The 13,389-nt window shown below is 41.6% G+C and overlaps 1 protein-coding gene across 1 annotated transcript in view; it reads left to right on the forward strand.

Annotated features, from left to right (window-relative positions):
* Window positions 1-4,420: 4,420 nt before the first annotated feature.
* BLMH (bleomycin hydrolase) overlaps window positions 4,421-13,389 on the forward strand; it is a 46,463-nt gene continuing 37,494 nt past the window's right edge. Inside the window, exons 1-6 of the mRNA XM_032848473.1 lie at window positions 4,421-4,606; window positions 4,928-5,125; window positions 8,831-8,940; window positions 9,633-9,774; window positions 10,385-10,473; window positions 12,141-12,233. Coding sequence (XP_032704364.1) covers window positions 4,594-4,606; window positions 4,928-5,125; window positions 8,831-8,940; window positions 9,633-9,774; window positions 10,385-10,473; window positions 12,141-12,233 — 645 coding nt within the window. The 5' untranslated portion in view covers window positions 4,421-4,593. The remainder of the gene's footprint in view (window positions 4,607-4,927; window positions 5,126-8,830; window positions 8,941-9,632; window positions 9,775-10,384; window positions 10,474-12,140; window positions 12,234-13,389) is intronic.

The following is a 13,389-nucleotide window of genomic DNA, read 5'->3' on the forward strand; positions in this document are numbered from 1 at the left end:
GATTTGTATACAAAACCTCTCGATTCTAAATATTGGCTCAAAAATTTTAAAACACCACGCAGGCCAAGTAATACATCTAGGAGCTGAATTTGGCCCAGCAGAGCACCAAAATGTGACCTCAGAAGCTTATTGTCAGGTTTGATGAACTATCAGAAGGCTTCCTGATCAAAGCAAATCTCAGCGTTAACTAAGGCAACATTTATTTATTTATTTATTTATTTATCTTATTTTTATTTATTTTTAAAATTTAAATTCAATTAATTAACATATAATGTATTCTTGGTTTCAGAGGTGCAGGTCTGTGATTCATCAGTCTTATATAATATCCAGTGTTCATTACATCACATGCCTTCCTTAATGTCCATCACCCAGTTACCCCATTCCTTCACTCCCCTCCCCTCTAATAATCTTCTGTTTCCTATGATTAAGAGTCTCTTATGGTTTGTCTCCCTCTCTGGTTTCATCTTGTTCTATTTCTTCCTCTCTTCCCCATGATCCTCTGTTTTGTTTCTGAAATGCCACATATCCGTGAGATCATATGATAATTGTCTGTCTCTGATTGACTTAGCTCGCTTGGTGTAATACCCGCTAGTTCCATCCGTGTAGTGGCAAATGACAAGATTTCATTTTTTGATGACTGCGTGATATTATTGTGTGAGTGTGTGTGTGTGTGTGTGTGTGTACCACATTTTCTTTATGGATTCATCTGTCAATGGACATCTGGATTCTTTCCATAGTTTGGCTATTGTGGACATTGCTGCTATAAACATTGGGGTGCAGGTGTCCCTTCAGATCACTACATTTGTATCTTTGAGGTAAATACCCAGTAGTGCAGTTGCTGGGATGTAGGGTAGCTCTATGTTCAACTTTTTGAGGAACCTCCATACTGTTTTCCAGAGTGGCTGCAACAGCTTGCGTTCCCACCAACAGTGAGGAGGGGTTCAACTAGGACAACATTTAAATGTAGAATACTTGGGTTACATCCTAATCCAGAATTCCACCCAACATAAAAATCTGGTCTTTTCCATCAAAGTAGAAGCAGGTGACCAACACATGTCAAAGACCGGTGGACAGCACAGAACGGGGAGTGAGGATGCAGAATTTGCCTTGAGACTGGTCCTGTTTGCTTTAACTGGGGAGAACCCATGGGAGCAACAGGCAGTTGGCCCATCTACAATGACAGGTGGCTCCACTTCACAGGATTTATAAAGATTTTCTTTGCTAATATTGGGGACTTCCTACTAGAATTGTTTCTGCTTACTTTGTTCTATGAGGTGTCACCGAGTCCAACAACATCTCTTCTGGACAGAGTTAGAGGGATAGGTCCTAAAAATTCTATTCTTGGGGAAATGTCTTGCTGGGTGGGTCATTTGGGGTGAACCCACTGGGAAACCAGTTTTCTTCTGCATTCCATCTCTGTGCTCACACGGGGGCTGGATACATGGGTGTGAGCTGCTGAGTGGAAAGCTGGTACTAAGGGTACCACCCTGACAACGAGGGCAGAGTAAGAGACCTGGCAAAGTGTTGATAGGAATCTCTGGGCATGGGGTGGGGAAATGTAATCACTGGCATGCAAAGGGTGGCACTGGCTGCAAAACTGGCCCCTCCACCTTCCCCAGTGATTCCATCCCTCCTCTTTTTCTGGGTTCTTACTCTAGCCATTATACCTTTCTGGCATCTGGCATCTCTGTTGGTTCCTGCCTTTCATCCTCCTGGTGGACATGTTTTCCTTTTCTCCCCAAAGAGCTTCCTTGCTAGTTCTTCCCTCTCTGCTTCCTGCAGTGTGGTTCTCCTCTCGGAGCTCACCCATGATCCAGTTGCCAAACTTTCCTGAAACTTTCAGGCCCCTTCGCCATCTTCTCATTGCCCTCCTAGATTCCAAGACATAACACTCCATGTCTTCCTCTACCTCTCTGTCTGCTCTTTCTGTCTTTTCCTGTGGGCTCCTCTGTCTTCACCCATTCCCTAAATGTTGCTGTTTCTAGAGTTAATGGTACCCCAATATGGCTTCCTTGTAATAAACAGTAAAAGATGCCCCATACTCTGAGCACAGCCCCGGGCCAGGGGCCGTGGCTTGGCAAGCAGAGCTTGGACTGGGCTTCAGGTCCTATTCACCCCACTCAGCCTGGCACCCTTGTGCCTCAAACACCTACAAAGCTGCATGCTGCCACCCAGGGCACTATGCTTGGTCTTCGGTCCTTTTTTGCTTTACTCTTTCCCTCTGCCAACCTCGTTGAATTTCATGGCTCCAGAACTGGCATGTCTTATTTAATCTCTAGTCATCTTTTCATTCAACTCCTGTCCTTCTGTTCTTGGGGGTCCTGTGGGTGCCCCAAACTTGCCAAGACCCAAACTGGATTCATGATCTCCCTGCTCACATACTCCCAAACATCTGTTTTCCTGTATTCCCTCTCTGGGTTAAAGACACTGCCATCCAGCTTCTCATTCAACTGAAAACCTTCCAGATTGTCTGCGTCTCTTCCCTTTCCTCAGTTTAAGGATCGTCTCCCAAAGGCACTACTGGAACAGCTTCCTATCTAGTTTCTCTAACTTCAGAATCTCTCCCCTCTACGTCACCCTCCTCATCGCCATTGGGTTTCTTTCATTACACAGAATTAAGCATACTGCTTCTTTGTTTAAAAGCCAATTCTTCCAATTAACCATAGGATAAACTACAGATGCTGGTGCATGGCATATAAAAGCCTTCATATCCTGACCAAACCCACCTTTCCAGCTCTATACCTCGCCCCTGATCTCGACACCTTCTTTGTTCTTAACCACATCAGACTATGATGCACAGTTTCTTTAACAAGTTCTTGCCATGTGCTTTAATGTTCTGTGCCTTTGCTGGTGCCTTGTGTGCCCTTCCTCTGTTTTTGGTTTGTTTGTTTGGTTGGTTGGTTTGTTTTGCCTTATAAAATCCCATCCACTCTAAGATCATGCTCACTCATCATCTCTTTTTCAGGCACTTCTGTCCCTAATTCACGGCTCTCTCCTCACTGGTACTACGGTACTACCGGTATGCTAGTACAGATTGTCTAAAAGTTATGTTGTATCCTCCCCACCACATTGTGAATTTCTTAAGGGCTAGCCTAAGCTTTGTGGATCTTGGTATCATCAGCAGCTTGCTCTGTGCCTGGTACCTTGGAAGACATTGAGTAAAATTTTGTAAGTCGAATTGGGCAGGGTGCTTGGACATCATTTTGTGAAAGGACCAATGGCTTTTTTTCAGCATAGCTTCAGCCTGTTCCTTTTCTTCGGACATCAGAAGCATCTCAGAATAGGATGGGTTCTGTTGGAGACAAACTTAAGCTATGTCTCTGTAGGGACATAGAGATTGTACTTCTCAAACAACTAGTATCTGAGTGTGGATCTTTTGAGATAATAGGGTTCCTTAGACCCAGTCATGATTCTCAATCTAAGACCTAGGTTTCGGATTCCACCATAGACTCTCACACTTCTGAGTAGCAGAAAGGATTTTCAATAAGGCAGATACATTTCTATTTGCTTTATCATCTGTGGGTCCCATTCCAACATCTCATTAAAGACTGAGAATTTCAGAGCACGAAAAACAATATAACAAGGCTTTGAAATGTCAAAGCCTTCTAAAACATCTGAGTTGTCCCGAAAGCCGGCGGAGAGGATAGGGACGCTCACTGGCAGGTTTTGGAGAGGGTTTGGCGATCCACGGTTAATGCATAGGAGGGACCTCTGTCATTCCCCTTAGTTAAGCCCCTAGCACATGCTGGGCTAAGCAGGAAACATTCACTGACTCCCTAAAGCCCAGAATGGGTAGTTTTCTTGAAACGAGCAGATGTGTATTTGTGGAACCGTGGTAGTAGCTCCAGAGTGGGTGGGAAAGAGCTTGCTTCCAATTTTCCCTCAAATACAAGAACTTGGTTCTGACTAGAATCCAAGCAACAAGTTGCCATCGAAAATGCAGTGAATGGTCAGCAAAGGATGCAGACAGGAAGAGACTTTGGGAACATCCGTGTGTGTGTGTGTGTGTGTGTATGTGTGTGTGGAACATCCGTGTGTGTGTGTGTGTGTGTGTGTGCGCAAGACAGTCAACCGATCCTAAGCCTGCGCTTAATTATGCAGCCCCTCCCCTCCACCCCGCTACCTCGAGCGCCCTAAAGGTTTCTGGAAAGGCTTACTGGGTTCAGTCCCCAAGGCCAGAGTATTCGGGCTCTGGGCCCAGCACGGAATCTCGCAGCCACCCCGGCAGCTAGGAACCGGGAGCAGGGTGGGCCAGGGAGCCGGGGTCGCGTGGGACCCACTCCCGGCCGCGCCGAGCCGGGGCAGGGGCGCGGGCGGGACAGACCGCGTCAAGAGCCCGCCCGGTCGCCCCTCCCCTGGGCGGGGCCATCCCAGACGGCGCTGACTCAGCAACGCGAGGGGGAGTTTTGTCCCTCCGCGGACCCCGTTTCTCTGGGCCTCAGCCCTCAGCCGCCACCGAGCCGGTTCCCCCTTTCCGGCGCTCCGAGTGCGAGTGGCAGGTCCGGCCGCTGAGGCAGCGAGCCGTGGTGTAACCCCGGTGCTCCCCCTGAGAACCCCGAAGCTACCAGTCCCCAGCCAGGCGGCGTGGCCACCATGAACAACGCGGGTGAGGCGTCGCTCTTCCCCGCTGAGGCCCTAGCGGGGTCCTCTCTGGGGGGTGCTCAAGATGGGCCCTGGAGGCCCGGCGGTGGGGAGAGAACCGGGCCTGGGACCGGGGGCGAAGGCGGGAATGGAGCTTTCAGGGCGGGCTGGAGCGGTCTTGGAGGGAGACAGCACTTGGGAGAGGTCGCCAGTAAAGGGCTTCGCCGCCGCAAGGGTCATCTCCGGATGGTCGATCCCCCGAAGTTGGAGCCAAGCAGTGGGAGTCCGGGATCGGCCCTCTAAAGCCTCCTTTTGGTGTTAGAAATACCATTTGGTCTTCCAACAGGGCTGAATTCGGAGAAGGTAGCTGCTCTGATTCAGAAACTGAATTCCGACCCTCAGTTCGTACTTGCCCAGAATGTCGGGACCACCCACGACCTGCTGGACATCTGCTTGAAGAGGGCCACGGTACAGGGTGCCCAGCATGTGTTCCAGCACGCTGTGACTCAGGAAGGCAAGCCAGTCACTAACCAGAAGAGCTCAGGTGAGGTCTCACAGCTCCTTGCACACTTTACTGGACCTTCCTGACAGCGCCCCCATTTTGATGTCTTAAGAGTGGTCTTGAGTAGAAGTTTGTGTTGAAAGAACTTGAAGTAGATTTCCAGAGAACAGGCCAGGAAAAGGCAGATCCAAGGACGTTACCTTGTGACTTATTTTGGTCCTCTGTGCCTTGATAGTGTATGTTTTAAGCACTGAAATGACAAGTCCATGGTCATCTGTTTGAATGTAATTCACTGTCTGGTGTCCTGAAGTTAGGTGACTTTAGCCTGGTGTCTTGGAGATACCTTGTTTTGGTACAAAGGGAGCCATGCAAAAATGTTCATGATCCAGAAACTCCCCAAAATGTTCTTGCCCTGAAGGCCATATGAAATGGAAAAGACACGATGTTATTTTTAAGTAGGCTTTTTGGTTGCAGTTTGAGCAGATGTGCTAATGGGCTCACTTCCTGCCAATAGAACAGTTTGTAATACAGAAAAATAATCAATTCTCATGCCTCACTCCTCAAGAGCTCTTGTTCTGTTGTCTAGCACTGCTGTCAGAAAAACAGCTACGGTGAAACATTGGTTATCCAGGAATCTAAATAAGGAGGACATTCTTATAACAAAATCGTACTAAAAGAACTTTGTAAAGTGTATCCATTTAAAAATTATTCCCAGTCTATTTTTTTTTAAGATTTTATTTATTTATTTGACAGACAGAGATCACAAGTAGGCAGAGGCAGTCAGAGAGAGGGAAACAGGCTCCCCGCTGAGCAGAGAGCCCGATGTGGGGCTCAATCCTAGGACCCTGAGATCATGACCTCGGCGGAAGGCAGAGGCTTAACCAACTGAGCCACCCAGGTGCCCCTCCCAGTCTATTTTTTTTTTTTAATTTTGTTTATTTATTTGAGAGAGAGAGAGCGCAAGTGGGGGAAGTGGGAGAGGGAGAAGCAGACTCCTCACTGGGCAGAATGAGCGATGTGGGGCTTGATCCCAGAATGCTGGGATCATGACCTGAGCTGAAGTCAGACACTTAACCGACTGAGCCACCGAAGCGCCCTACTCCTAGTCTGTTTTGACAGAAAGCAGATCAGTCCTTGCTGAGAGCCAGTCAGAACTCAAAGTGTACACTTCATATGGATATATTTGTTGTATGTAAATTATACCTCAGTAAAATTGGTTTTTAAATGTTAAGGAAAAAAAAAGTCATGACCTTGCCATAATTACTGTTTTGCCATAGTAGGATGGTGTGGACTGTTAGGCTACAAATGATCCAGTTAGTAATGTCACAGTGGCCCTACACAGTCCGGATTTCAGTGACCTCTGGAATAGATCAGGTCTTATATATTCTGTAGTAACACTGTTATTTACAACAGATACCAATACCACATGAGCTATGTAGTTTATTTTCATGCAGTTTTCACATTAACAGTTCTTCCAGATTTTTTCTTTACTGAGAAATAATATATAATATATATAAATAATATATAAGTATAATATACTTATAATAATAATATAAGAGAGGTGGCATCCAGACAAACCCAAGGTAAAGATGAGCTAAGTCATTAGTGACTTTCAAAAACCACTATAGTTACTTATTTTTAATTGTTTTTTCTTGTTACAAAATTGTTATTTTTTTTTAAAAAGATTTATTTATTTTGAGGGGGGCACATGGGGAGGGCAGAAGGAAAGGGAGAAAGAATCCTCAGCCAGACTCCCCTCTGAGTGTGGAGCCTGTCGTGGGCTCTATCCCAGCACCCTGAGATCATGACCTGAGTTGAAATCAAGAGCTGGCCACCTAACCAACTGAGCCACCCAGGGGTCCCACAAAATTATTGTTCTTCAGTGTAGAATATTTGCAAAATACCAACAAGTATATATTTTTTTCTGTCAGGTCTTTATTCTGTGTGTGTGTGTGTGTGTGTGTGTGTGTGTTTAATATAGGTGGATACCTTACATATTGTTAGGTGACCTGTCTACGTTTCTCACTTACCAATATAGCACGAACATAATTTCATAACAGTAAAGAAGTTATGCCCAAAAAAGAAGTCAAGATTTTTCCCTCTGAATTTTCCTTTAGGAAAGAGAGAGTTACCCTACTCTATAGAGATCCTCGTAATGAGCACTCTTGGCTAATTTATTTTGAAGTAAAATACAATTTGGTAAGCACTTTACTCTGAAATGACCTCAATCTGTAGTTTTGGATGCTTATAGAGATCATTGGATTGAATCAGTTTTTTAAAAAGGTGAAACATTTGAACATAGTATATTCCTAAGACAGGACCTCACATGGAAATGTTGGCTATCATTATAAATAGGCCAAAGATCACTTAAATCAGTATAGGTAATGGTAACATTGTAGAGTTCATGATTATCTGCTTACCAGACAAGTTAAGAAGATGATTGTATAATTGGCACTGGAAAACAGTTTTCAGGAACAGCATCATGCATTAATTCAAAACATTGCTGTGACTCAAACATAATAGATGGAAGAAAGATGATGTGTTCTAATTGTAAGAGTGGGTCTAATGATGGCAAAAGCACGATACCAAGATAAAAGTGAAGAGTGAATCAGTGTGAAAATGACATGTGAAAGTGAAAAAAACAATGCTACATCAATTTATTAATGTTAACATGACTTTAAATATCTGTATATATTTAAATTACTAAATGTTGTAGGTGGACATTTACTATTTCATCTCTATTTTTTAATGTCTGTATGATCCAGTTAGCTAAACAATTTTTTCTTTTTTTTTCCTAAAGATTTTATTTTATTTGTTTATTTTTGAGAGAGAGAGTGTGAACCTGTGTGCAGGGGTCAGGGGCAGGGAAGGGGGGCGGAGGTAGAGGGAAGAACTCCAAGCTGGCTCCACACCCAGTGCAGAGCCCAACATGGAGCTCTGTCTCACAGTGAGATCATGGCCTGAGCCAAAAGCAAGAGTTGGATGCTTAATCAATTAAGCCACCCATGTGCCCCCGAAGATTTTATTTTTTAAATAATCTCTGCACCCAATGCAGGGCTGGAACTCACAGCCCTGAGGTCAAGGGTCGCATGCTCTACTGATTGAGCCAGCTAGGCATCCCAACAACTTTTTCTTTTTAATTCTCTTGGGAGACTGGGGATTGACTTATGTTAGGGTCATCTTATATTGAAGCATATACTGTATGTTCCAGATTAAAGGGTGGGGTCTTTTTAAAGCTTTTGTCATATATTGCCAGTTGCCCTCAGGTTATTTCATACCTGTTTAGATCTCTATCCAGACTGTATAATAATGCTGTTTCCCAAATCCATCCCAATACTGGGCGTAATCAGTTAAAAAATAATGTATCCCCACCTAACATTTTGAAAATGTTTCTTTGCCATTTGTATCTTTTTTGGCCAGTATGTATTCATGATCTCTGCTCATGTCTTTCTAGCCATATTTCTTTTTCTAATGTGATTTTCTTAGGTGATTTGTATTGGATTCTTTAAATGATATGTAAGGAGAATTTTTCATATGTTAAGGATATTAAGTCTTTGCATATATATTTCAAATACTAATTCCTACCTTTCTTGTTTTGGTGTTGTTTTAATCTTCCTGTTCTTTCTGATTTAGTTTTAAATTGTTCAAGATCTTCTCATGCATTCAGTTTTGGGAAACAGGGATAGGACAATGTTGTAATCTATGTGAACACTCAGTCTAATTTCTTGGTTTGCTTTCTTGTTTCAGGGCGATGCTGGATCTTTTCTTGTCTGAATGTTATGAGACTTCCATTCATGAAAAAATTAAATATTGAAGAATTTGAGTTTAGTCAATCTTATCTCTTTTTCTGGGACAAGGTAGGGGACTGATCTTGCAAGATTCTTGTTTTAGTATCAACCTTGATAGGGACTGTCTCTTCATTTCTTGCTTTTCCAGTTGTAGTTTGCCTTCCATTATAGATGGGACACCACTTATTCTGATTTCCAAAGTATCAAAGGTTGACTCTTCAAAGGCAGAACTGCTTTTGTTTGGTAGGTGGCTACTTTTTTGCAAGGAAATAATAAGTCTACTTACTGACTCACCTACTGCTTCTTTGTTTCTTAACTTATTTAAAATATTTTGTTTTTAGTAATTTCTCCTTTTACCATCTTTATTTAGGTTATTTGGTCTTTCTAGGACCTAATTTCCCATCTCTGGGTAGTACTTATATGAAAAACAGTAAATAATTTTACTTAATTTTTAATTTTTAAAATGTACATCATATAAGTGTTCATTAGATATTTACTGATTAAGACTCTAAATATCAGATTTTGTTTCAAAATAAAGCAGTGCATGGTTTGGATAAACTATTGGAATGTAGCTATAGAAATATAAGAAGAAACTTTAAATATTCTTATAAAGCCAGATACTGATACTTAATTACCAACTTTAGTTTAAAAATACCTACTGTGGTGGGGCTATGGTAGGCCCAAACTCCTGTTGTATTGCTAGTGCCAATAAAAGTTTTAGCTTTCTTTTCCTTTAATTTTATTTAACTTCTCTTATCTAGGTTGAACGTTGTTATTTCTTCTTAAATGCTTTTGTGGAAACAGCCCAGAAGAAGGAGCCTGAGGATGGTAGGCTGGTGCAGTATTTGCTTATGAATCCTGCGAATGATGGTGGACAGTGGGATATGCTTGTCAATATTGTTGGTAAGAGCCTTTCTCTAATGGAACTGAAACTCAGCATGATCAAGCAAGGCCCTGTAGTTGGGCATGGGCTGTCTCTTTGGTGGTTATATGCAGGATAAAATCAGTCCCCCAGAAGGATGTACAGTTAGCTCTGAGAATTTTTATCTCATACTCTCACCTTTTAAGTACCTTTCTTAAATGAAAGGTAAGGAGATAGGTACTGTGAAGAGTTGGTTGGGGAAGAAACGGTTGTATTAAGTAGAACCAACTTGCTATGAAAAAGTTTATCTTTTGTCCATCAATGTAATCAAGACACAGCTGTTTAATAACAACTGCAGCTGTTTAATAATATCCTCATTCAAAAAAGTGGTGTCTTTTGGGAAAACCTCATCATGCTGAGCTCTTTACATAGTATTATGGATAAAAGGAGCAGAATCCTTTCTTAGATCTATTGATAAATATTCAGATTCAATGACCTGTTTATTAATATGAAGCATAAGATCGTTAAGTTTTCTGATTTAGACCAGCAAACTATGGCCTGTTCTTTAAAGCGATAGCTATTTTTGCCACAGTTTCTAGTGCTGGAGTATGCTTTTACCTTATTGAACACCAAAAATGTGTTTTCTTTTAGAAAAATACGGTGTCGTCCCTAAGAAATGCTTCCCTGAATCTTATACAACAGAGGCAACCAGAAGGATGAATGATATTCTGAATCACAAGGTGCAGCATATGGAGCAGGGTGGGATTGAATTTAGTGTACTTACCTTAAAACTCTTAACTGATTTTCAAGAGGGATTTCTGGGCATTTCCGTGTACAGTTTATGTACGAGGTAGCTACTCAGTGTCTTTCGCAGGCCATGTAGCTACATATTAACTTCAAAAATAATTGAGCTTAGAGAGGTTTTTTTTTCTTTTTAAAAAACTTCGACTTTTATTTCTATTGATTTAAATGTTTTCTTTTTTTTTTTTTAAGATTTATTTATATATTTTTTTGACAGAGAGAGAGAGAGAGAGAGCACAAGTAGGCAGAGCGGCAGGCGGAGGGAGAGGGAGAGGTAGGCTGTCCACTGAGCAGGGAGCCCGATCCAGGGCTTGATCCCAGGACCCTGGGATCACGACCCGAGCCGAAGGCAGCTGCCCTACTGACTGAGCCACCCAGGCGCCCCAATTTAAATGTTTTCTTATGGGTACTGAGGAAAGAAAGTCCCATGCTTAATATGGGCCATAAACCCATTGGGTTCTAGTGGCTGGGAGAATTTTATGTTCTAGTAAAACCAGAGAGAATTATTTGTGAGACTTTCTTAAAAAGTATGCAGAGTTCTGAGGCGTCCCCAAACCACATCAGTATAGTTTATCCACCCACTAAAGATTTGATGTAGTCACTGAACTGCTTTTTATTGCTTCATTTATCTTAGTGAATCATTCTTTTTCGCTACATAACCCATTTTCCCAAGGTGGGAGATATATATATATATATATATTTTTTTTTTTTAAATTTTTAATTTTTTGAGTAAACTCTGCACCCAACGTGGAGCCTGAGCTCACAAACCCGAGATCAAGAGTTGCATCCTCTATTGACTAAGCCAGCCAGGCACCCCCCCCAAGAAAGGTTGGATGCTACTCCACCAGCCAGACCTCTTTTTTGAGAACTGGGAGTTTCCAGAATCGCCTCTCTTGATCTACAAGGCGAGATTGGATTTGTCACCCCTGGGAGAAAGATTGGATTTTAATATAAACTATAGATGTGTTTCCCCAATATTAGAAGTAGGTTATTTTCCACCCAGGAAACTCAGAATTCTTATTCACAGTTTAAAAGATCCTTACTAGTATATCTTTGGATTTCATTTTAGAGGAGAGCAAGATCCTTTTTAGAGCACTGTGGTTAGATTTAAGACTTATCTTTATCTCAGGTACTTTCAAAATTGAAAACAACAAAAATGAAAACTATAAGGTTGGCATAGCTATTGTTATAATGATTTGGTAAGGAAGGAGAAGTGAACAAGCAGTAAAATTCTAAATAAAAATCTACAAGAGTGACTTAGTGGCATAATAATCTTAAGTCTCCTGCTTTTCCTAGGGGTGATAGGCATTATGGAATCAGACATTTTCCCCATACCCAGGCCCATATTGGCACAGAGGGTATCGTTAGTTGCAGAGCAGGAACAGATCCCTCTAGAATTCTTTGGGAATAAGCCATGTTTTTTCCCTGTATGGAAAGTTTTGGCCACTTTAAGTGGACTGGTTGGGGAGATACATACATGTTTTTATGAACTTTGCCTTGGGTCTTGGTTTAGTTACACTTCAAAACAACTAGTACTGGTCTACTAGGCTCATTTATATTGAAGTTGGGTTAACTGTTTGGAGTACTGAATAAGTTTCTGTCATAGATGAGAGAATTCTGTATACGACTACGGAACCTGGTACACAGTGGAGCGACCAGAGGAGAAATCTCAGCCACACAAGATGTCATGATGGAGGAGGTAATAACAATTATTTGGATTTTTTGTGACCATTCTAAAGAGCTCTCAGAATATTTCCATCTGTTAAACTGATTAGGAAGCACAGTCATAGCAGTAAATGTAGAATTGAGTTGAAAATTAATTACTTTACAACTAAAAAACTGAGGTGTAAACTTTGTATTTTAATATGGGACTTGCACTTAACTTCTTCTAATTCTCAGTTTAATGTTCTATACAATTCATTCTTTTATTCATTTCATAAATATTAATATCTGCTAGGACTTTGGCACTAGGGATACAAAAAAGAGAAAGACATAGTCTCTACAAAGTGTTCAGTCTCTTGGAAAAAGAAACACATGTTTAGCTATGGTATATCCTGTGTCACAGGTGTGTAAAAAAGGATTTTTTAGTCCTCTAGGACTCCCTCTTAGAGGAGGGAGTAACTAATTCAACAAGATGAAGGTTTCATGGGGGAAGATATTTGAACCAGCTCTTAAAAAACAATAGGAATTTATCAGATGGCTGATTGGGAAGACCATTCTAGACAAAGGGAATTGCATGTACAGTGGCATGAACAAAGGTAGAATCCTCAAAGAACAGTGTAGCTGAAACATAGTATCTTGTGTGTGATTGGTAGCAAATAAAGCTGGAAAGGCAGGGCTGTAAGGGATCTTCGGTACTGGCCAGGACTTTTGGCTTTATTTAGTAGGAATAAAGATCGGAAGCTACTGATGGTTATGTCATTTAAAATAATGTATGTAAAAACATTTTGGAAAACATGAAAAGCATTAAGCAAATATTAGGTGGTAATATTTATTATCAACGCAGTTAATCTTTATTAAGACTATACATAATACAGATGGATATGTATCAAAGTATAAATTACTTTGAGAAAAGAAAAAGCATTTCCCTTTTTCATCCAGTGGGCCCATTACTAGTGGGTTCCATGATTAGGAACCAGTCAACTAACAGTTTCCTTTCAAAACTATTTGTATAGAGTTAAAGTGGCCTAGGTTTTTCACTGCCATGGACAAACCTAATGCTTCACTTGTGTTTTCCTTTGAATTTCAGAGAGCCAGTTAAAGTGTAGTTGAGAACGTGGTCCTTGGAATCAGACTGTCTGAGTTCTAGTCTTCTCATTATTTAACAGGTGTGTGACCCAGAACAGGTTCCTTAA

This window comes from Lontra canadensis, unplaced genomic scaffold, assembly GCF_010015895.1.
Source record: "Lontra canadensis isolate GAN:19392208 unplaced genomic scaffold, GSC_riverotter_1.0 scaffold204, whole genome shotgun sequence".
Lineage (NCBI taxonomy): Eukaryota > Metazoa > Chordata > Mammalia > Carnivora > Mustelidae > Lontra > Lontra canadensis.